Raw genomic sequence first — 21,204 nt, 5'->3', positions numbered from 1 at the left:
GACACTATCAAAAGTATGAGTCAGTTGCCAAGTGTCTGAATTTTGATCATGTGACCATGGAAATGTCATAATGGTCAATAGTGTGAAAAATGATTATAAGTCACTTTTGTCAGTGCCGTTGTAACTTCAAATGGTCACTAAACAAACTATTGTAAGTTGAGGACTACCTCTATTTGATAGGTAGAAGATGTTTTAAACAAACTGTCTTAGAGACCATTTTGTACATTTCTCTGGATTTTCTGTATCAAATTACTTCTACTGAATATTGAATAGAATTTCAAAGAAGTCTCATCATGTGAAATAAATTTGGGACAATATACATTAATGAATAACTTAGTAATTTCTAAAGACATTTTGACATGGTCCATAAGCGGAGTAAAACAGTCCAGAATTGTCCATTCTCTAATTAATGAATTTTGCATATTCCTAACCTTAAACCTATATAATAATTTTTGTATTTTTTCCACTTAAAGCCTTGTAAAGTTATCAGACCAAAGGATGTTGATTTCATGTATGTTGAACTTCTTCAGCGTTGTAAGCAGATGTATCTAACTGAGGCAGAAACAATTGATGACCATGTATATCAACTACCAAGCTTCCTTCAATCCATTGCAAGTGTTATATTACATTTGGATACTGTAAGTAAGCAGTTTAAATCTAATTTGTGAGGCTATGTGTATGTTCAGGAAATATCTGGACCTCCATTGATGAAGATGCTGATATAATTTTTTTTGGTTGAATAATACAGCAAATTTGAGAACAAAGGCAACTGCTTTTTTCCAATATCTCCTCTTGTTCTTCTTCTAGATTCCTGAGATATACACTCCAGTTCTTGAACGTCTTATAATAGTTCAAATAGATAGCTTCCCACAATATAGTACCAAGATGCAAACAGCATGTTGTAGGTCTATTGTGAAAGTATTTTTAGCTTTGGCAGCAAAAGGCCCTGTATTGTGGAGTTTTATGAGCACTGTCGGTGAGTATCCTATAGTGTACAAATGTGTATAGTTCCTTTGACTTCAGCATGAATTTAGGTTTGAATAGCATTACAAATTTAAAGAAACAGTAGTAATAGGCATTTCCTGATAATTACTATTTAACTTTTGCAGCAATTAGAATATACTGTTACATTAAAGTTTTGCATCTTCTAGTAAAGGTAAAGGTAAAGGTTCCCCCACACATGCGTGCTAGTTGTTTCCAACTCTAGGGGCCGGTGCTCATCTCCGTTTCAAAGCCGAAGAGCCAGTGCTTGTCCGAGGATGTCTCCATGGTCATGTGGCCGGCATGACTGGACGCCAAAGGTGCACGGAACGCTGTTACCTTCCCACCGGAGTGGTCCCTATTTTTCTACTTGCATTTTTACGTGCTTTCGAACTGCTAGGTTGGCAGAAGCTGGGACGAATAACGCGCTCACTCTGCTACGCGGCACTCGGGATTCGACCCGCCAAACTGCCGACCTTCTAATCAACAAGCTCAGCGTCCTAACCCACTGAGCCACCGCGTCCCTTCTAGTACAACCCTTCAATTTGGATTTTAATTTCTGAATCAGTTTCCCCAACTCCCATCATGTTCTCCACCATTTTGGAAGACATTACTTTGTTCCCTTTCAGTTATTTTTTTAAATTCCTCCCTGTCAATCATGATTTAATTATTAGTTTTCACTTATTTTTTCTTTTCCTCATTCTTGTAACAAATGGGCTTCCTATACTATAATGAAGTTTGCTTTAGGCTTAACAAAATGAACATTGAGTAAACTAAGCGTTATATGTGAACATTATGGCTCATGCAGCAAACATTTTAAAATCTTGGCTTAGAATTTTGTATTAATTCCAGTTTCTAATGCTACTTGTCATAGTTTTCTTTTGACTCAGGCATTTTCCCTATTTTTAAATGCTAGAAGATAAGAGGTTCCATATTTCCATCCTAGTTTAGTTTTGCTTAGACTGGGTTCTGGATAGGAGGCAGACAAAGATTTATTACCAGCAAGATTCTGGGTCAGAAAACACCTTTTTAAAGTTTTATTTTCTTACAATCTGGAAATAAGGGGGAAGGCTTCTTGTCTACAAATAGGGTGAGTGATACAGTCAGAAATTAGCAGTTGATTAGTGGGAAGGGAACAAATAATGAAGTTGATAGTCTGACAAGTCAAGGAAATACGTTCCATGTGTTGACATGCAAAAGGACTTAGAACTTACAGAAAAATAGTGATAATGTTCAACATGATAATGTTCAACATGATAAAGTTCAACATGATAAAGGATGCTGTAAATCTTGTTCACTAAACAACTGGACCATTTTAAAATACCATTTTAAGATTCATAGTAAATGTGAAAAGGAGAAGCAGAGTTTTTAGAAGTTTTCTTCATTTTCTTTGAGTTCAGTGGCTAGTGCAAAGTTGACATTGTAAAATGTAATTTTGAGTATAGGTAGTCCTCAATTTATGTCCATTTATTTAACAATAGTTCAAAGTTACTATAGCCTTGACAAAATGGCTTGCATTCCATCCTTGAAGTTACAGTTCTCACACCACTCCCATGATCATATGATTGCAATCTGAGCACTTGGCAACTGGCTTGCATTTACTTAATGACCACATTGCTTAGCCATTCATATTCAGGTCCCAATTGAGGTCGTAAGCCAAAGACTGTTGCAAAAGTCTGCCATAAAATTGGGTTCACATTTAGGCCTCAGAGAAGTACAGCAGATTGATCACTGCAATATCTGTCTCCCCTCTGTAATGGGAACATATAATTTTTGTTACATTAGGACATTAGTGTTATTTAAGTCAGTGTTTTTCAACCACTGTTCCGCGGCACACTAGTGTGCCGCGAGATGTTGCCTGGTGTGCCGTGGGAAAAATTGAAAAGTAATTATAAAATACTTTCTTTGTGTTTATTTGATTCCTATTCAAGAGAATTACTTTATATATAGTCAATATAGGCACAGAGTTAAATTTTTTAACATTTTCTAATGGTGGAGTGCCTCGTGATTTTTTTCATGAAACAAGTGTGCCTTTGCCCAAAAAAGGTTGAAAAACACTGATTTAAGTCCAGCTTATTGAAATACTAAATTAAAACAAACTTTCTTCATTTTCAGTGCATCAGGCTTTAATCAGAATCTGTTCAAAACCACTGGTGTTTTCAATGGTAAGTTTATTTGGGGTTTTGTGGAATTAAATGTGTATTTACAAAATTGGAAAAGTATTTATTTGCAATTTAGGGGCCCTGCAAAATTTGTAATTTTGCAATTATGAATGGCAAAAATGTTCTCCCTTACCAGAAAATTTAGAATGTAGTGTACTGGTGTGCAGGAATGACTTTGGGAGGCTGGTTCCAGAGATGTTGCCTAAGAATAGTCTGATAAGAGACAGCATAGTCCACAGCTGGATAATGGGTGGGGCAAAAGGCTCAGAAGACACCCCCCGTAATTTTTTTAGTATAGTTCAGTCCAATACTGCCACCGAGGAGTGCCACTGTACAGGGTGGCCAAAGGGGCAAAGAAGGAACTGGAGATAGGTGAAGCACCCCTATAGTTGTAAATACGGGCAGGCTGCAAATCCCCAAACGTTGATCATGTGACCATGGAGTTGCTGTGGTGGCCATAACTTTGGGGACCAAACACAAGTACCACTGAACAAATGATCGTAACTCAAGGACTACTTGTATCAATTTATAACTTTCATTTGCCTATATGTTAATGCAACCCTCTTGATTTCTATTGCAAGAAACATAAATAGGGACCCCAGCAGATATATTAAGAACCATTCAGCACTTTTCAGTTAATTTATACTGTACCAGTTATTTGTTCCTGAGATGAAGGCATTTCAAAGAATATTTCAATGTGTCTTGGCAAAATGTTCCTGATTTATTGTCATGGAGTCTAAGATTAAGTATGGAAAACTACATAATTTGGCATGGTTACTTCAACATTGAAATATCTTTCAGGATTTTTTTGGGAAGAATATTTCCAAATCAGAAGAATCAAATTCATCTGGAGAAATAAGGACTGGGAAATGGAAAGTGCCTACATACAAGGATTACCTGGTTCTGTTTAGAACCTTACTTAGCTGCGACACAATGAAGGTAAAGAAAGTCTTTAAGGTTAACGATAATAATTAATAGATTGTTACGCTTTGTGATACATTTTCTCCTGAAAAAAACTTATAGTTTTGTCTCCTGGCGCACACTTTCATTCTTTCACCTAGTTGTTCAAAGTCTTCTTTTTCCTTATGTCCAGCTCAATATATCTGAAGTCTCATATAGATGTTTAGATCGCACTAGCTGGGCATGAACATAAATGGCTTCTCGAGTACTTTTGTATATGCAATATATGCAGTTACATCTTTCTTGTGGTAAACAAACATTGAAATACAGTGCCATAAATACATTTGATCAAAAAAGAGCTGTAGAACTTCTATGTTTGGGATCTCTATATATGTATTATTTATTTTAATCTTTGCATTTTCTAATAAATTAGCAAAAACCCAATATAGTGTGCAATTGCAGTTTTCTTTATTTCCTTCCTGTTAAAGGACATTCTGTTGGCAGATGAAGCTTGTCTAACTGAAAATTCACCACTACAGTCTCTAAACCGTCTGTTATATGATGAACTCATAAAATCTATCATAAAAATAATTGATAAACTGGATCTTACAGTTCAGAAACAGAACATTAATGAAGAGAAGGTAGGATTTACTTTTTAAAAAATATTAATATACAGTTATTCAGTACTTTTTTCCATATCATTGTTTTCAAGGTCTATTATTGGATTTTTATTCTTATTTGAGAAGCTTGCAAGAATTTGAAAATAGACTTTATGGCAAACTTGAAAATCACTTCCAAAACTGCTTCTGATACTCTTTTCTCAGGATGGAAGTGAAGGTGATGCCCATCTGACAATTCCTACCTCTGATCCAGCTGCAAACCTTCAGCCATCTAAGCCTAAAGACTATACAGCCTTCATTAACTTAGTGGAATTTTGCAGGTATAATAGGACTAAAAAGACTAGCATATGTGTGAGATGCATCATTTAATATACTGTGTTTTTATCATTCTTACTAAAAAGCCATATCCTGGCAAAGCATCACAAATGTACTTATTTAGGATTTTTTAAAAATAGTTGAAATAGTTGTGTTTGACTCTTTGGTTGATTGGGGCATCCTAGGTGGGGGTTATTGAGAATTGTTTTAACTCATCATTGGTCAGATTGCTCATCACTTTCTTCTCTACTTGTTTTTGGTCCTGTTTCCAAACTTATACAGAGAGATCCTTCCAGACAAGCATATTAAATATTTTGAACCATGGATTTATTCATTTGGTTATGAGCTGATTATACAGGCAACACATTTACCTTTTATTAGTGGATTTTATAAGCTGCTGTCTGTTGCGATGAAAATTGCAAAGAAGACTAAATATTTTGTGGTGAGTAAGCCACTGCAGGATTTTTTTTTTGAGGGGAGGGGGTTCAAAGAATCACTGAAGTTGCATTGGTCTGTTCACACCTTCATATTTTAAATATAATTGTGATTACTTCATTTTTATAAGAGAAAAAGTAGGATTGAGCTGTTTTCCTACTCGCTTTTCTCTTCTCCCATTGAACCTATATATGGTTCATATTATTTCTTTATCACATTAAGTATAATTGTTGTTTTCTATTTGACATTAAATCACAAGTCTGAAGTAAATTATAAACATTTCAGACACAGGAGTTGGTCATGGTTCAGGCTGGTGGAGATCAGGAGCAATTCTGATGATAGATGCATAATCTGTCAGTTGGGTTTTTACAAATATTTGTAACATTTGGATTTTTATAATATTCCAGGGGAAAATAAGAGGAGGAAGGTGTTGGAGATGTCCTCTGCTTTAAGCTATTTCTAATAATAATAAAGCTAGGGTACAAATAAATACTTATTTACAAGCATCTTCTGTTTTCATTTTCTGAAGAAGTTTATTACCAAAGCAGTAAAATTAAAATGCAGCATTAAACCCCTTCCTTGTTTAGTGACAACATTTCATTCCAACGACTTGGTTGTTAAGCAAAAAAATTGCTAAGTGAACAACAATGTTCTTCCTGAGCTGCTTTTCTTCATAGCGGAACGCTTCCTTACAAAGTGCTGACCTCAAGCTAATAAGTTCAATAATTAGTTGATTAGCTGCTGCTTTAAACTGACCAAACTTTAATCAGTTGCATGCTGAAGGCTTTTGTTGTCAGGCGCATGAAATTCGGTTGTAAAGGCAGGCGTTGGTCAGAAAATGATTTTTTTTATTGCTGTTTATTATCATCATGTTACCAAATGATAACTAGCCAGTGTAGTTGTTAAATGAAGAGTGACAGTATTGGAAGTGGTTTTAATTGGGAGATAGATTTCAACTACGTATTCCCAAGGTCTTATATGGTGATTTTCTGGCCCTGACTTGTAGATTGTATTTTGTTTAAACATCAAGTAACCAGGGACAATTGTACACTGCTCATACTTGGCTGTGATTTGAACTGTCTATAAACCCTGTTAAATACATAAAGCAGCAGAAAAGGAGCTGTGCATGTCAATGTGTCATATGGCAGGCTTAAATATATAGCAGTATTTTTAAAATACTTGAGGTAGCTATTGTATGCATGCCTTGTAGTACAGGTGCCTTACAACATGTTTCTTAGCATGAAACACTTTAAGCTTAAACTTTAAAAAATAAATAAATTTTAAGCCTGTTGAAATTGACAAATGCTCCATTATAGAAAAGATGTCAAAATTGAGAAGACCTGAAGTCCTTACTCATTCTTCATCAGTCTTATCTCATATGTTTTTCAGGGTCTTAAAGGTAGTGCTGTATATATGAACAAATGGGACATTTGATATACTTGCTATAAGTTTCCTTAGGGCTTTATAAGAACATTAGTATTTGAGTTATGCACAGAAAGAAATCATAGACCATGGTAATTCATTTAAAAATTAGCAAAATTGCTAAGAAAAATGAACTGTATTCTAAACCAATTCCAACTTCCAGTCTTCAAAGGAAATGACATATAAGGATATTTTATTTGGCATATAGAATTGCATAATATTTTTACATTATCCAAAAAGTTTTTTAAAATGTAAAACATAAGATTTTTTATACAGTTAATTCTATTTTGTCTTTTGCCAGGGTGTCAATCCAAAGAGTAAGAAAAAATGTCCTGAAGATCCAGAGAAGAGTTCCTGTTTTGCATTATTTTCCAAATTTGGAAAAGAGGTTATTTATATTTATATTTATATTTATGTCACTGTTCACCGCCCTGAGTCCTTAGGGAGAAGGGCGGTATACAAATCAAATAAATAAATAAATAATAAATAAATATTATTCTTTGAACTGTGATAGTAGCATTTGCAGGGATGAAAAAAGGCAAAGAATTCTAACTTTATCACCTTTTCATTTATAATTTCTCTTAACTTTAAATGCATGAAGTGTTGATTTTAGTTAAAAGAACACTTTTGTGGGTTTATCTTAAAAGAATACTGTTGCTTTTTTGAAGTACAGTGAATTATGTGTTACATTTATTTATTCGTTCAGGTAACATCAATGTTATTTGCATTGAAAAAAATTCTTATCACAGGTAACTGCAAAAATGAAGCAGTACAAAGATGAATTATTAGCATCCTGTCTGACTTTTGTGCTTTCTCTGCCATATGACATCATTATGCTTGATATCAAAGCATACATTCCTGCTTTACAGGTGGGTTAATTTGGGATCAAATAATGCAGAATATTTATTTTGTAATTTTGTTGGTATTCTTTCCTTCATTTCACTTATACAAAATATCTTTTCATGATACTTCAATAGTACGCATGCAGGACTGCAGTCCTCTTTATATTACCATCACAATAGTGAGCAAATCAGTGAGAAAGTCCAAAATGTGAATGATAAATTTGTATGCTTGTTACATGTGATTTTGTAGTTTTATCACATCTATTTGATTCTGTGGTTTAACTGTACCTTATTCCAGGAGCAAGTCTCTTAGCAACCTTAACATTTTAAATATTTGTAGCAATAGTTAAGAAAATATTCCATTGTGTAGTCAGAGATAACTTCAGGACAGTATAGATGTTTTATATCTCCAAACTTCTAAGCCTTGATATTATGCACTACCTACAGAATGCTTTTAGACTGGGTCTTAGCTACACTCCAATGGCTGATGTGGCACTGGATGCATTGGAGGACTGGTCAGCCCACATTCCCAGATACACTATTCAGCCTTATTACAAAGACATTGTGCCTTGCCTTGATGGTTATTTGAAAACTTCTGCATCAGCAGGTAAAAATAATAAATATACCTCCTATATATTTATTGCAGTATATCTAGGAATATGAAGATGTTTTAGCATCATTCATGTGTTACTGAATAGTCTTGGAGTGAGCAATGTCTGAGGGGTAAAGGACTGTATTTCAGCTTTCTGATTTTCTGTAGCACCACTCAATGGCTGTTTATAATAGCGTTGATGGAAGGTGTATGTAGTCAATCATTTCTAGTGCATTTGGGGCGCTTTGAGTTTTATATTAGTTTCTTGAAAAATCATAAATGCAGACCTTTTAAGATATATTTTATTGCTTGCATATTAAATGTTCACTTTTTTTCTTTAAAATAGGTGAATCTCAGAATAATTGGGAAGTGAAGAAACTTTCCAAAGCCATTCAGAAAGGAATGAACAAAGTAGTAATTCAGCATCTCAAAAAATCAAAGAATCTTGAATTGGTAAAGAATTTTCCTGACTTTCTAAAATACCAGCTTTTCATTTGGAAAAGTGATATGTGTTTTTATTATTTCAATAAAAGCTAATTTTATTTATTATGTAAATAAGCCTTGAATAGAATTTACATATTAAGGCTTAGAATTTCTCAGTAAACAGTGTCTCACGTTAGATTTCATTGGTAGTAATAAAGGACTATGTATGATTTATTATAGAATACTTTATCCTCAGGTAGGCTAAAATCTCGTACAAATAAAATTGTATCTGCTGGTTTGATCTTGCAATATCCAGAATCCATAAATATTCCATTCCGTCAAAAAGGATAGCGTGTTCCTAAAAGGCTTCAAAATTTACAATATTAAAGAAAGATCTTTCTGACAGAGTTTGGTTATGAAATATAGAAGGTTTATAAAATAAGAAGAGAATGTACTTTTCTGATTTTTGTTTTGAAAAACGCTTTATACATGTATTATCTGAAGGCCAAAGTCAATTTTATAAAACCACTTCTGTTGCCAACTTTCTAAATTTGATAAATAAATTTAAGATGTTCCAGGAATATTTGTAGGTTTCTGACACAGGAAATGGTTGCAGCATTGGTAATGCTTTGGTTATTTGTGCCTTTATTACTGTAATAGTCTCCTGGCAGGTGTCCCCAATTTGTGTCTCTGTTGCCTAATCTTACACCAGAGTAGCATGTTTGGGGTGGTTTTAAACCTTCTAAGCTGTTCATATTCTCACTATATTGTTGTTATGGTTTAGGAGGAAGATCCGTCTTTAGAGGCAGTAAGAGCTAGAGTTGTACGCCTTCTTGGAACTTTGGGAGGACAAATCAATCGCTATTTAATTACAGGTAGCAGTTTTATTTGTAAACTTTTATAATTTTTTCTTGTTTTAAATTGTACTGGTTTTGTGGTTTTAAAATTGTGTTAACTGTTTGAAAGCTGCCTCGAGTTGTATATTGTACATACTCAAGTGTAAACCCATCTGCAGATAAACCAGCCCTCGGTTTTTCAACCAGACATTCTTTTCTACCAGCTGCTTCTACAGAGGAAAAAATGAAGAAATTTGTGTCCTGGGATATAGAGAAGCGCCTGAATTTTGCAGTTCCATTTGCTGATATGAAGCCTGTAATATACTTGGATTTATTCTTGCCTCGGGTCACTGAATTGGCTCTTTGTGCTAGCGACAGACAAACTAAGGTATTAAGCTGAATCTTTTTCTTCTATTCTTTTCCTGTTGAACTATTTTTTTTCTGGATTGAAGCTATGGTTCATCATTAAAAGTAATCCAGATATGAATGATACAAATAAATATTCTATCCGTATAAACTGTGAAGATATTTGAACACAGTGGCATTCTTTACACTGATTGTTGGGGGCGATATTTTGACTCTGTAAACCACTTAGAAAGTGCTGTAAAGCACTTTGAAGTGGTATATAAGTCTAAGTGCTATTGCTGTTGCATTTATATCCTGCCTTTTCTCAGTGACTTCAAGGTGATATACATAGAGGTCTGTCCTATTTTTACGATTAATGGCAACAACTCTTTGGGATAGGTTGGGCTGACAGAAACCAGTCCAGAATGTTCCAGTGAATTCCATGGGCAAATAGAAAGTAGAACCTGATTATCTCCTGCACGTATCCAACAGTGTAAGCATTACTCACCCCAGCTTTCTAATTGCAGGATAAAGATGTTAATTATTTGGTGAACTATTAATATTAATCCCCGTCTATGTATTGTTTAGAGACGTGGTGGCTCAGTGGGTTAGGACGCTGAGCTTGTCGATCAGAAGATCAGCAGTTTGGCGAGTCAAATCCCAAGTGCCGTGTAACAGAGTGAGCGCCTGTTACTCATCCCAGCTTCTGCCAACCTAGCAGTTCGAAAGCACGTAAAAATGCAAGTAGAAAAAGGGACCACTGCAGTGGGAAGGTAACAGCGTTCCGTGCGCCTTTGGCGTCTAGTCATGCCGGCCACATGACCACGGAGACGTCCTCAGACAAGCGCTGGCTCTTTGAAACGGAGATGAGCACCGGCCCCTAGAGTTGGAAACGACTAGCACGCATGTGCAGGGGAACCTTTACCTTTACCTTTATGTATTGTTTGTACATTTTAAAGGAAAATTAAAGATTTAGAGTTGTAACATATTCTTTCACATTAAATCTTATTTTTATCAAATAAAACTTGCTGAATAAGTTAATTTGGAACAATCCAATCTAGTAGCTGATCAGGACTCACATTTTTCAGGTTGCAGCTTGTGAGTTGTTGCATAGCATTGTTATGTTCATGCTGGGAAAAGCTTCTCAAATACCTGAAGGACACGAGAAATCCCCACCAATGTTTCATTTGTATAAACATTTGTTTCCTGTACTGCTTCGACTTGCTTGTGATGTGGACCAGGCAAGTAAATTTCATTTTACTGCTTCAGAGTGAGATTGGTTTTTGAGGTTAAAAAAAAAACTTACGAGAGGATTTCCAATAATTTTGAATTTCATCTTTGGTCTTATTGCCCCTCCCAAGGAAAATTTACTTTTTTGTCTGTTACATCATGGGAGCCATTGAAATTAAATAGGAGGAAAATAGTTTAAAACTAAAAACAACAGTCATCAGTCTACTCAATATATAGGTTAAATCAGTGTTTCTGAATTAATTTAATAGTGGACTACTAAATACATACAGGTAGTCCTTGACTTACAACAGTTCATTTAGCGGTTGTTCAAAGTTATAACGGCACTGAAAAAAGGGACCTCTGACTGTTTTTCACACTTATGATTGTTGCGGCATTCCTATGATCACTTGATCAAAATTCACGTGGTTGGCAACTGACTCATATTTATGACAGTTGTAGTGTCCTGGTGTCATATGGTCACCTTTTGAGACCTTCTGACAGGCAGAGTCAAGGGGAAACCAGTTTGTCAGTTTTCTGAATTTAAGTGTACATGCCAAAATTTGTATGTTTCAACGGTCAAGTGTCATCCACTTACTCATTTGTTGTTGTTTTCGAAACTGGTTGACTGCAATGAATACAGAAAACTGAATCTGAATTGGTAGCATTAGATTGAATACAGATTGGAAGAGGATACAGTGTAAGCTTCATGGATGTCTTTCCTGCTTACATGGACAAATGTTCTTTCCCAGGAGAATTATACTGCAGAGTTGTAGGAGTTGTAGGAGTTGCTTTTCAGTGCCTAATGTGTTAAGGTTTTTATCCATTCATTGGGATAGCACTGAAGATTATTATCCAAATTAGTCCAAGGATTATTCTTAGCAATAATTTTTGTATCAGTTCAAAAGGGAGCTAATAGAAATCATTACATAGCACTTAATATTTAATAAAATATAATAAGAGTTCAAGCGATATGAAATCAAGTTGTGAGTATGTGTTTTTTAAAAGGTCCAACAAACATTAGAATCATTTTGTGAGAAACTGTGAGAAACTTTCTACAGTATAATTATAAATCTAAAATGTAGAATAAACTAATCTTTCATTTTTAGGTTACAAGGCAACTCTATGGCACTTTAGTAATGGAATTAATTCATTGGTTCACAAACAATAAAAAGTTTGAAAGTCAAGATACTGTGACACTACTGGAAGCAATTTTGGTAAGTGATTGTTGATTAAGATAAATTATAAGTATTTCTGTCAAAATTGTAACTTACCAGTCTAATTTTTCAGATTTTCTCAATTAGTTTTCAGTTTTTCATCAGGAACAAGGACATTAGGTTCCATGTCTAATGGGAAGGAGAAAGGGAAAACTTTTTAGGTGATCAGGTTCTGAATTGGGAAATAAGCTTCCCAGAAATACTGTGTTAGGAACTCTTAAGCTTTATGTAGACCTTTTTGTTTTTCCAAAACTGTAAAATTTGGTTTATATACATTCCAATTTTGAGGTTAATGGTTCTTTTCTCTGCTGGTTATAATGCAATTTAAATATGGTCTCATGGTGCAGTGTTTATTTTATGTTGACTTCTGGTTTTTTATAGAATTTAATTAATTGATTGTTGATTTCAACCAACTAGACAATCCTTTTTTGTGTTTTAAAAAATTCCCTGTTATTAAGCCAAACATTTCTCTTGGAGCAGCTTACTTGTAGGTTAAATAGCCAATTTTTGCTGTCATTTGTAATTATTTAAGTAGCCTAAAAATGGTGTACATAAATTACTTTCCACTTCATTTTGTGTTGCTTAAATGAACTCTGAAGCACAGTGAATCAAGATTGTTCTCTGTTTCAGGATGGGATAGTGGATCCTGTGGACAGCGCTTTGAGAGACTTTTGTGGTCAATGTGTCCATGAATTTTTGAAATGGTCCATTAAGCAAACTACTCCACAGCAGCAAGAAAAAAGTCCAGTGAACACAAAATCCCTTTTTAAGAGACTGTACAGCCTTGCTCTCCACCCTAATGCTTTCAAACGGCTAGGAGCTGCACTTGCTTTCAATAACATTTACCGAGAGTTTAGGTGAGCAGTGAATAAATTAATAGCTGAATCAAGCAATACACTGATGTACGAGTGTTTGTGCAGTTTCTATCAAATGCACTTTAAAATACTATTAAAAGTATTGTGGGATATTAAGTATTTGCAAAGCTGAGGACAACACATTGCCACAACCTGTTATGATACTGGGTGCAAGAGATTTGTCAAAGGACAAAATCAAATAAATAAATGAAATGCTTTATTAAACTTTGCAACAGTTTTGTTGTGTTTATAGTTATTAAAATCTGAATTGTTTGCCATGTTTGGCTGTGGTGTTTGTTCATGTGTAGTAGAATCCAGTTAATAACTCATGTTTATTTCGACAGAGATCAAATTGTTATCATTTGCATGTATTCTAAACATTTTTGAAACATCTGAAACAATACCATTTTTTTACAGTACATTAACTGTAAATAGTTCCCGCATAATAAGTTTGATTTGTTCTCCCTTTGTTTCATAGAGAAGAGAATGCTCTGGTGGACCAGTTTGTTTTTGAAGCATTGGTTGTATATCTGGAAAGTCTGGCCTTGACACATGGAGATGAGAAGTCTTTAGGTGATATTAACAGCTTTTGTTGGATTAGATTTACATTTTGGTGTTTCAGAATTCTTTAAAAACTTCAGGCCTATATATTTTAATAGTTTTCTAATGAAATGTTTCTGTTTTGAGCAGTTAGAATGTTTCTATGAAATTATATTATAAAAATGTATTGACAAGACAATTTTGGAAGAATGCTTTTTTTAAAAATATACTTCAAATACTTTTGTATGGTTCATATTTTTGTATTAATTACTTCAGTATTATGTTCTTTTAAGTGCTACATTTTAATAAATTATTTATTACAATTCTGTAATTGTAAAACAACATATTAAAATAGACAAAACTTTCTCAAAATGAATAAATACAAACATCAGGTGAGACGATTAACCAATAGTAAAACCAAGAGCCCCAGGTCTAAGTACCTAGTCATGTTTTTAAAGCTTTTATTATGTAATACTTTTATTATAAACAAACTAAGTGAGGCATGTTCAAGACTTTTTGTTCTCCAAAATGGGGGAAAACTACAACTATTAGAAATTGGGCTAGATACTACAACTTTGTTGATTAAATAAAGACTGAATCCAATTTTCACCAGGAAATGTCTTCATTATCAGGTTTCAGATTACCTTTTCAGACAAAGCATACAGAAGAGATATTATTTCTGGTTCTGTTTCTTATTCTCAGAAAACCTAAAGGTTACCAACTTGGCAGAGAATAAAAAAATGTTTAATAGTCCTTATACAGTATCAGCAAAGCTAGAGAGTAATTCAAAAAAATGTGTATTTTACCACTGTAAAACCAATTAAGGGTCATTTTTGTTCAACATATTATTTGGAAGCAGTCACAATATTTTTTCTTGGTTTGAAAATAGGTACAGTTCAACAGTGCTGTGATGCTATTGATCACCTCAAGCGTATCATTAAGCAAAAAGCATCTACTTTGAACAAAAAAAGCAATCGGAGATTGCCTCGGTTAGTATTAATTTCTTTATCAATTCAGATGGAACATTACGTAGATATTAGTTTCAGTGATTTTTCTTCTCAGGAAACACTATTATAATCTAACTGAATATATTTCAGCATTCTATAAATTTTGAATTTGTTCCCTAAATTTACTTGCAGCTAAAGTGGGCATCCAGAATAATTGACCTGGATAAACCTCTAAATCCAACCTATGGAGATTCCCAGTCATCCAGGTCATGGTTGTCCTAAAGATGCTTCTTCAGAAGGCAACTGGACATGTAGGAGAATACAATTCTGTCACAAATATAAAAGATGAAACAGTGTTTGATTTGATATATGGCATGGGGGAATAAACAGAGTTACTAATTATTTATTTTGCAGTCATGAGGACAAATTAATATTTTAATATTACGTATAATATTTAGTATTGGAGATACTAAGAGCCTTGGTGGAGCAGTGGGCTAATGCCTCCTTAAGTAACACCAGCTGCCTGCAATTAGTGCAGGTTCGCATCCCACCAGGCTCAAGGTTGACTCAGCCTTCCATCCTTCCGAGGTAGGTAAAATGAGGACCCAGATTGTTGGGGGCAATTAAGCTGACTTTGTAATAATGCCGCTTGGGGGGGTGTATGAAAGCCCTAATAAGCAGGCATATACATAGAATGAAGGCTACTGCTAAGCTTGTAAGCCGCCCTGAGTCTTCGGAGAAGGGCGGGATATAAATGGAATTAAAATTTAATTAAAATTAAATTAAATTAAAATGCAATGCATGGCAAAAATCTGACTACAGTATAAAGTTCTTACACATATGAATCTGTTGATTCTCTTATTGGTAGAGCATTTGAAATCTTACGTTTATATTTAAATGCAGAAGCAGAGCAGACAACTGCTTGGTAATTTCAGACTTTGTTTTAATACATTCCTGTAGGGGATTTCCATCTAGATCTGTTTGTTTAGAGGATGTTGTCGTGTGGCTTTTAAGACAGTGTGGACAACCCCAAACAGAGTGCCGGCACAAAGTCATGGAACTTTTCTTTGAATTTGTTCCCTTGTTGCCAGGTATGTATATGTGTAAATAGTCTGTTGCTAGCATAATATGCTGACTTTTGCGCTGTGTTGTAAATTGGAAGTTCCTTTTGAAAAATGTCACTTTGGGGAATTTAGCAATTAATTATACTTTCCTCATGTGAATACCTTCTGAAAGCATGTGGACTGGTTGTAAAATTGTGTTCTGCATACCATGAAGTTACTAGTTTTATTTACATTGGTAAAATAGTTCAATAACCTCAAAATGTTACTATGTTTTCTATAATTATTAAAAATTGTATTATCATCCAAAGAAAATCAAATCCTTTGCTTACTTAGCAATATTAATTTATTACTGTGTTTCCCCGAAAATAAGACCCGGTCTTACTATTATTATTTGCCTCCAAACGAGGCACCAGGTCTTATTTTCGTGGGTATCTTTTCCACGGTCTTATCTCATGGCAGCACCAACAGCCCCACCCAGCTGGCTCACTTCTTCTGCAGCCGAAGGAAATGCTGAGAATGGAGCTCTGGATTGATGCGCTGCATCCCTTGTTCTACATTTTGTCATCAGGCCTTCTGGAAAGGCCTCTGATGGCCAAATGCAGGCCGGGGGACGCTGCAGAAGTGGGCCGGTGAAGCGAGGCAGTTGTTGATTCATGGGAGGCATGGCTGCAACGGTAAGTAGATGTGGGGCGCATGGGGCAGCTCCACCCCCCACCCCCACCCTAGCTTTATTTTTAGGCGGGTGCCTCACCCCAAAATTAAGGCTTATTTTTGAGGCAGGACTTATATTAGGCCCACCCCCAAAAAATCAAGCTAGGGCTTATTTTCAGGGTGGGGCTTACTTTCGGGGAAACATGGTAGAATGTCTAAGGATAGATAAAAATATTCTTTGTCAATTTCTCTACTGATCTAGGATTTATTTTAAAAAGGATCCATTTTTTGCAAATGGTTTTTCTACTTTCCTCCCATTTTTATAACAAAAATATTTTTTGTTTTTTGTTTTGTTTTTAATGTAAGCATGGAATTGAATTGTAACAAATTTATCTAGAGTCTTTAATCTGTTTGCTTCCCTGACAGGAAACCCATCTCCATCTTCATGGTTGGGTGATGTTCTTCAGAAAGAAGGAATCTCTTTTCTCATAAAGAAATTTGAAGGAGGAGGATGCGAGGGTGAAAATGTCTCTGGAATCTTATCTCATTCAACCCTCTATGAATTGCAAGGGAGCTTTAGTTTGCGAGCTGTTGTACAATGGATGGATATGCTTCTAGCTGCTTTAGACTGCTACAATACCTTTATTGAACAGGGAATGATAAAACCAAATGAGATCTTAGGTAGGTAGATGACCTAATCACTTTGCATTATGATTGTCATCCCAAATCCATTAGAAAAAAATATATAACTACAGATGTGAAAACGAGTTTAAGATCATTTTTAATTTTAAATAAATTATTTTTGATAGAATTTTTATAATCTATTGACCAATATACAGAAAATCATACAGTTCCCCCCTTTATTTAGGAACATATTCTTGTCCCAGCACCAAGGAAGTTATAATATCATGGACATGCCTGCAGCATCAAGCACTGTTTTTCCTATATCTTTTCCTGTTTCAGCTTCTTCACTACAGAAAGTTTTTTAAAAAAAGGAAATTAGTGCAAATCATGCCTAAGAAGAGGCAATTCTAAAGGACGTGATCAATATTGAACATATAGCAAAAGTGAGAAATGGAAGCCAGTTTTTTTAATCTTAAAATTTAAGATAAAATTTTTATCTTAAAATATTGGTCAATTCTGGATAGAATATATAAAGGTCATTTGGTATTCCCTGTGGAGAGAGTAATGAGGGGATTTCTTGGCTCAGGAACTGTAAGTTCTCTCCCCACAAAAGTATCGGCTTTGCTGAACAGGAATATTTTGCTGCTCAGACATCTCCCCTGAATTGTATCAGAAGAGGAATGGGGGGGAAGAAAGGAGAGGAGACAGGGAAGAGAGTAGAGGAGGGGGAAGGAAGTAGGAAGGTTGGAGGGAAAGAGGAGGAGGAGAAATGGGAGGGGAGTCGTGAGGGAAAGAGGAGAGGAGAAGAAGAAGAGGGAAGTAGAAAGAGGAGAAAGGGAGAAAGAAAGTAGAGAAGATGGAAGAGAGAAAAGGATGGTGGATACAGTTAAAGGGGAAATGGACGAGCAGCACCCAAATTTACGTGTATGTATTTATGTATGGCGATATATTTGTTGACTTGTTTGTGGAAGAAATGGGAAAATAAAATTGAATATAATTTTTTTTTAAAAAAAGGAATATTTTGTAAAACCCCAAATGGCTAGCAGAAGGCAATGCATCCAGCTTGCCCAAAATGCAGGCCTGGCAGAATTTTAGGAGTGAAAGATGAGATAAGTAGACTGGCAGAGTCAAGTTTGACAACCTCCTCCACAGGTTCTAGGACTAGGGGCCAGTTTTACAGATTTGAAACCAACGTCCCACATATTTCTGACATTAGAAAAACTGATGGTCACACAACTCTGGCAAGATTCTTAGGAAATGAATCTTGCCGATGTACCTTTTTTAGCTGGGTTAACTTAAAATGGAGACCGGAAGCCAGTGGAGCCGGATGCACTTTAGAAAAGGATGACTCAACTAAACATTGGATGCCAGTCTTTAATATCCACAGAAACAAGCTGTCTCTAAATGAAATGCAGTATTTTAAATGCATTTTGGAACGATAAGGGTATTTGTATTAAACTTAGACTGAGTGATTTGAAGGACGTAAAGGCTTTTAATTTTCTGTATGGAAAGGATGAAATGCCTTGCAGGGATGAAGTGTTCTCTCTAAGGAAGGCAGGGAATGATAATTGTAACTTGATATACAACAGTTAGGGACGTGGTGGCTCAGTGGATTAGGACACTGAGCTTGTCGATCAGAAGGTCAGCAGTTTGGCGGGTCGAATCCCAAGTGCCGCGTAGCAGAGTGAGCGCCTGTTACTCATCCCAGCTTCTGCCAACCTAGCAGTTCCAAAGCACGTAAAAATGCAAGTAGAAAAATAGGGACCACTACGGTGGGAAGGTAACAGCGTTCCGTGTGCCTCTGGCGTCTAGTCATGCCGGCCACATGACCACGGAGATGTCCTCAGACAAGCGCTGGCTCTTCGGCTTTGAAACGGAGATGAGCACCGGCCCCTAGAGTCGGAAACGACTAGCACGCATGTGCGGGGGAACCTTTACCTTTACCTTATACAACAGTTGGATTATTGGGGCAAAGGAAAGGGCCTTCAGGGAAGTAGGTTTTCCTTTCTGAAATTCTGCACTGTGACACTGTTGCACCAGGAGGACTTACGTTATAGAAGATCTCATTCTTCTTTATATCCTTTACTTTGCCAAAAAGTATTTCAATCTTATTATCAAAGAACTTCCCAATTATATATTTTTTTCCTGTTTTTACAAGGCCATTATTTGATGGTGGCCATCACAAAGGCCTACCTTTTCAAATAATATACAGTATATTGGTGTAAATGATTTTTGAAAGTTCTTGTGAGTAAAAATTGTGATGGCTGTATTTTTAACATTTCTTTTATATTTGTTTAAAGCTACAAATACAGGGTCTTCATTCTTAAAATCACTGGAGTTCTTCCTTGGTAAAATTGCCTTGTACAATATATCCAGTGCAGAGCAATGTTTTAGCGGTGCATCCAAAGGTGATACGTTATTGAGTCCACAAGAAAGAGAAGAATACAATTATAGCAAATGTACAATTATAGTTCGGATTATGGTTTTTGGAAGCATGATTTTGGAGACTCACCAGCAACATTTCTGGAAGGTAGGCTTGGCTCCATTGGTTCAAGCAAGTTTGCTATGAGCTACCACACTTGAAGGCACTTAAGAAATGCATTCACAGGCGCACTATTTTCTGACTTTGGAGCAAATTATTTTCAGAAATTGTGATTGATTGATTTATTCAAGTTATATAATCTCAACATAAGTGTGACATATAATCAGAACAGCAGTAGCACTATAAAAATTTAGCAAATATAGCAAATTATTCCAAGCAATAATAAACAATCCTGATGAGATCACAAGACCACGTTACCTTTCTCTGGAGGGGGAAAAATGTCTTAAAGGCCTTATAAAAAGTAGCAGCCATCAAGATTTTGTTATTCCATAGGGTGGATATGATGATAGAGAAGGCGTATCTCCTAGGTTCTATTAGATCAGCGGTTCCCAACCTTTCCGACTTTGTGGACCACCAGTGACAGCAGTGGGGAGAAGAGGGTATGGTTCCATGCAAGCAGCAGGTGTGCAAGTGGAGCTGCGTGCATGTGCCTGCTGCTTGCTGAGCCTGGTTCTGGATGGGCCACAGCCCTGGGGTTGGGGAACCCTGTATTAAATAATACTTAAGTAATGGTATTGGAGCATGTCAACTATCAGCTCTTATGAGACAAATAACAGTAATTGGATATAAGCAATTTTGCACAGGACTGGATACTGTGCCAAAATACCATAAATACCTGCATGGTACTGTGATGTACCCATAACTACCTGTATTGCCGTATCCTCAACCCGATGTAGCTTCAAGCCTCATATAGAGCATATTACAGTAATCTAAGTGTAAGGTACGGTAGGTAAGGCATGAGTGAATAAGACTTTCTGATTTAGGAATGATACCGTGGGCACATAAGATAGATTTAAGATACATTTGTGGTATATCTTGGTTGGAATTATAATAGTAAAAGAGTATTGTGTCATTTTAAAAATGTCTTCATATTCCACATTGCCTTTGTTGACTGACTTCTGAAATTCAGGCCAACACCTTTTGTAATTTTTCTGGCACTGTCCTGAATGAGCTGAATTAATTTACTGATTAAAGAACTACATGGTGTTTATTTGCAAGCCCGGAGAAATATATGTTTGCCCCACATGAAGATGATAATATCATGAGCAGTTCGTTGAAACTATGCCCACTAGTTGTCATTGGGCATGCTGAAGATACTGTTAGAATGTAGTAGAACTGTTACCCCTCAGCTACCTTTAATGTCATAGGTGTTCTTGAAAATTTGATCCAGTTATTATCTATAAACATATCGCTTACATAATACATTTTAAATAGATTCTTTAACTTTTGAAAAAATGTACAATAATAAAATGTAGATTGAACAAAATTATTATTTTGTTATCTCATTTTTATCTTATTTCTAGCTGCTTGAGAAAGAACTGCTTAATGAGAATCTAATAAAACTTGTTGTGAAAACTATTTGTGACCCCAAAAGTGTAGGCTTTAATATAGCTGATGTACAAATTATGGAAAATCTACCAAATATTTGCGTGAGACTAGTAAAAGCTTTGATGAAATCTCCCTATAATAAATATTTAGAGAACAGTATCAGAGAAATAATAACAATGAAAAGGTAAGACACTTTAGAGTCTATTCTAATATTAATATTTAAAAAAAAACAAATAATTTTAGTGTGACATTTAATGTGTCTGATATACATTTATT

General features: G+C 35.4%; 1 protein-coding gene across 1 annotated transcript in view; it reads left to right on the top strand.

Moving 5' to 3' along the window:
• PRKDC (protein kinase, DNA-activated, catalytic subunit) overlaps positions 1 to 21,204 on the top strand; it is a 94,841-nt gene that overhangs the window by 10,523 nt on the left and 63,114 nt on the right. Inside the window, exons 12-33 of the mRNA XM_081326028.1 lie at positions 474 to 638; positions 808 to 976; positions 3,097 to 3,146; positions 3,945 to 4,082; positions 4,532 to 4,684; positions 4,868 to 4,983; positions 5,261 to 5,420; positions 7,137 to 7,223; positions 7,585 to 7,704; positions 8,125 to 8,284; positions 8,616 to 8,722; positions 9,477 to 9,567; positions 9,753 to 9,916; positions 10,962 to 11,114; positions 12,210 to 12,317; positions 12,948 to 13,174; positions 13,650 to 13,744; positions 14,601 to 14,700; positions 15,619 to 15,749; positions 16,800 to 17,054; positions 19,298 to 19,527; positions 20,904 to 21,112. Of these exons, the coding sequence (XP_081182154.1) occupies positions 474 to 638; positions 808 to 976; positions 3,097 to 3,146; positions 3,945 to 4,082; positions 4,532 to 4,684; positions 4,868 to 4,983; positions 5,261 to 5,420; positions 7,137 to 7,223; positions 7,585 to 7,704; positions 8,125 to 8,284; positions 8,616 to 8,722; positions 9,477 to 9,567; positions 9,753 to 9,916; positions 10,962 to 11,114; positions 12,210 to 12,317; positions 12,948 to 13,174; positions 13,650 to 13,744; positions 14,601 to 14,700; positions 15,619 to 15,749; positions 16,800 to 17,054; positions 19,298 to 19,527; positions 20,904 to 21,112 (3,188 nt within the window). The remainder of the gene's footprint in view (positions 1 to 473; positions 639 to 807; positions 977 to 3,096; positions 3,147 to 3,944; positions 4,083 to 4,531; positions 4,685 to 4,867; positions 4,984 to 5,260; positions 5,421 to 7,136; positions 7,224 to 7,584; positions 7,705 to 8,124; positions 8,285 to 8,615; positions 8,723 to 9,476; positions 9,568 to 9,752; positions 9,917 to 10,961; positions 11,115 to 12,209; positions 12,318 to 12,947; positions 13,175 to 13,649; positions 13,745 to 14,600; positions 14,701 to 15,618; positions 15,750 to 16,799; positions 17,055 to 19,297; positions 19,528 to 20,903; positions 21,113 to 21,204) is intronic.

This window comes from Vipera berus, assembly GCF_964194415.1.
Source record: "Vipera berus genome assembly, chromosome: 3".
NCBI classification, from domain to species: Eukaryota; Metazoa; Chordata; class Lepidosauria; order Squamata; family Viperidae; genus Vipera; species Vipera berus.
This window is presented reverse-complemented; position numbering and strand designations above follow the sequence as displayed.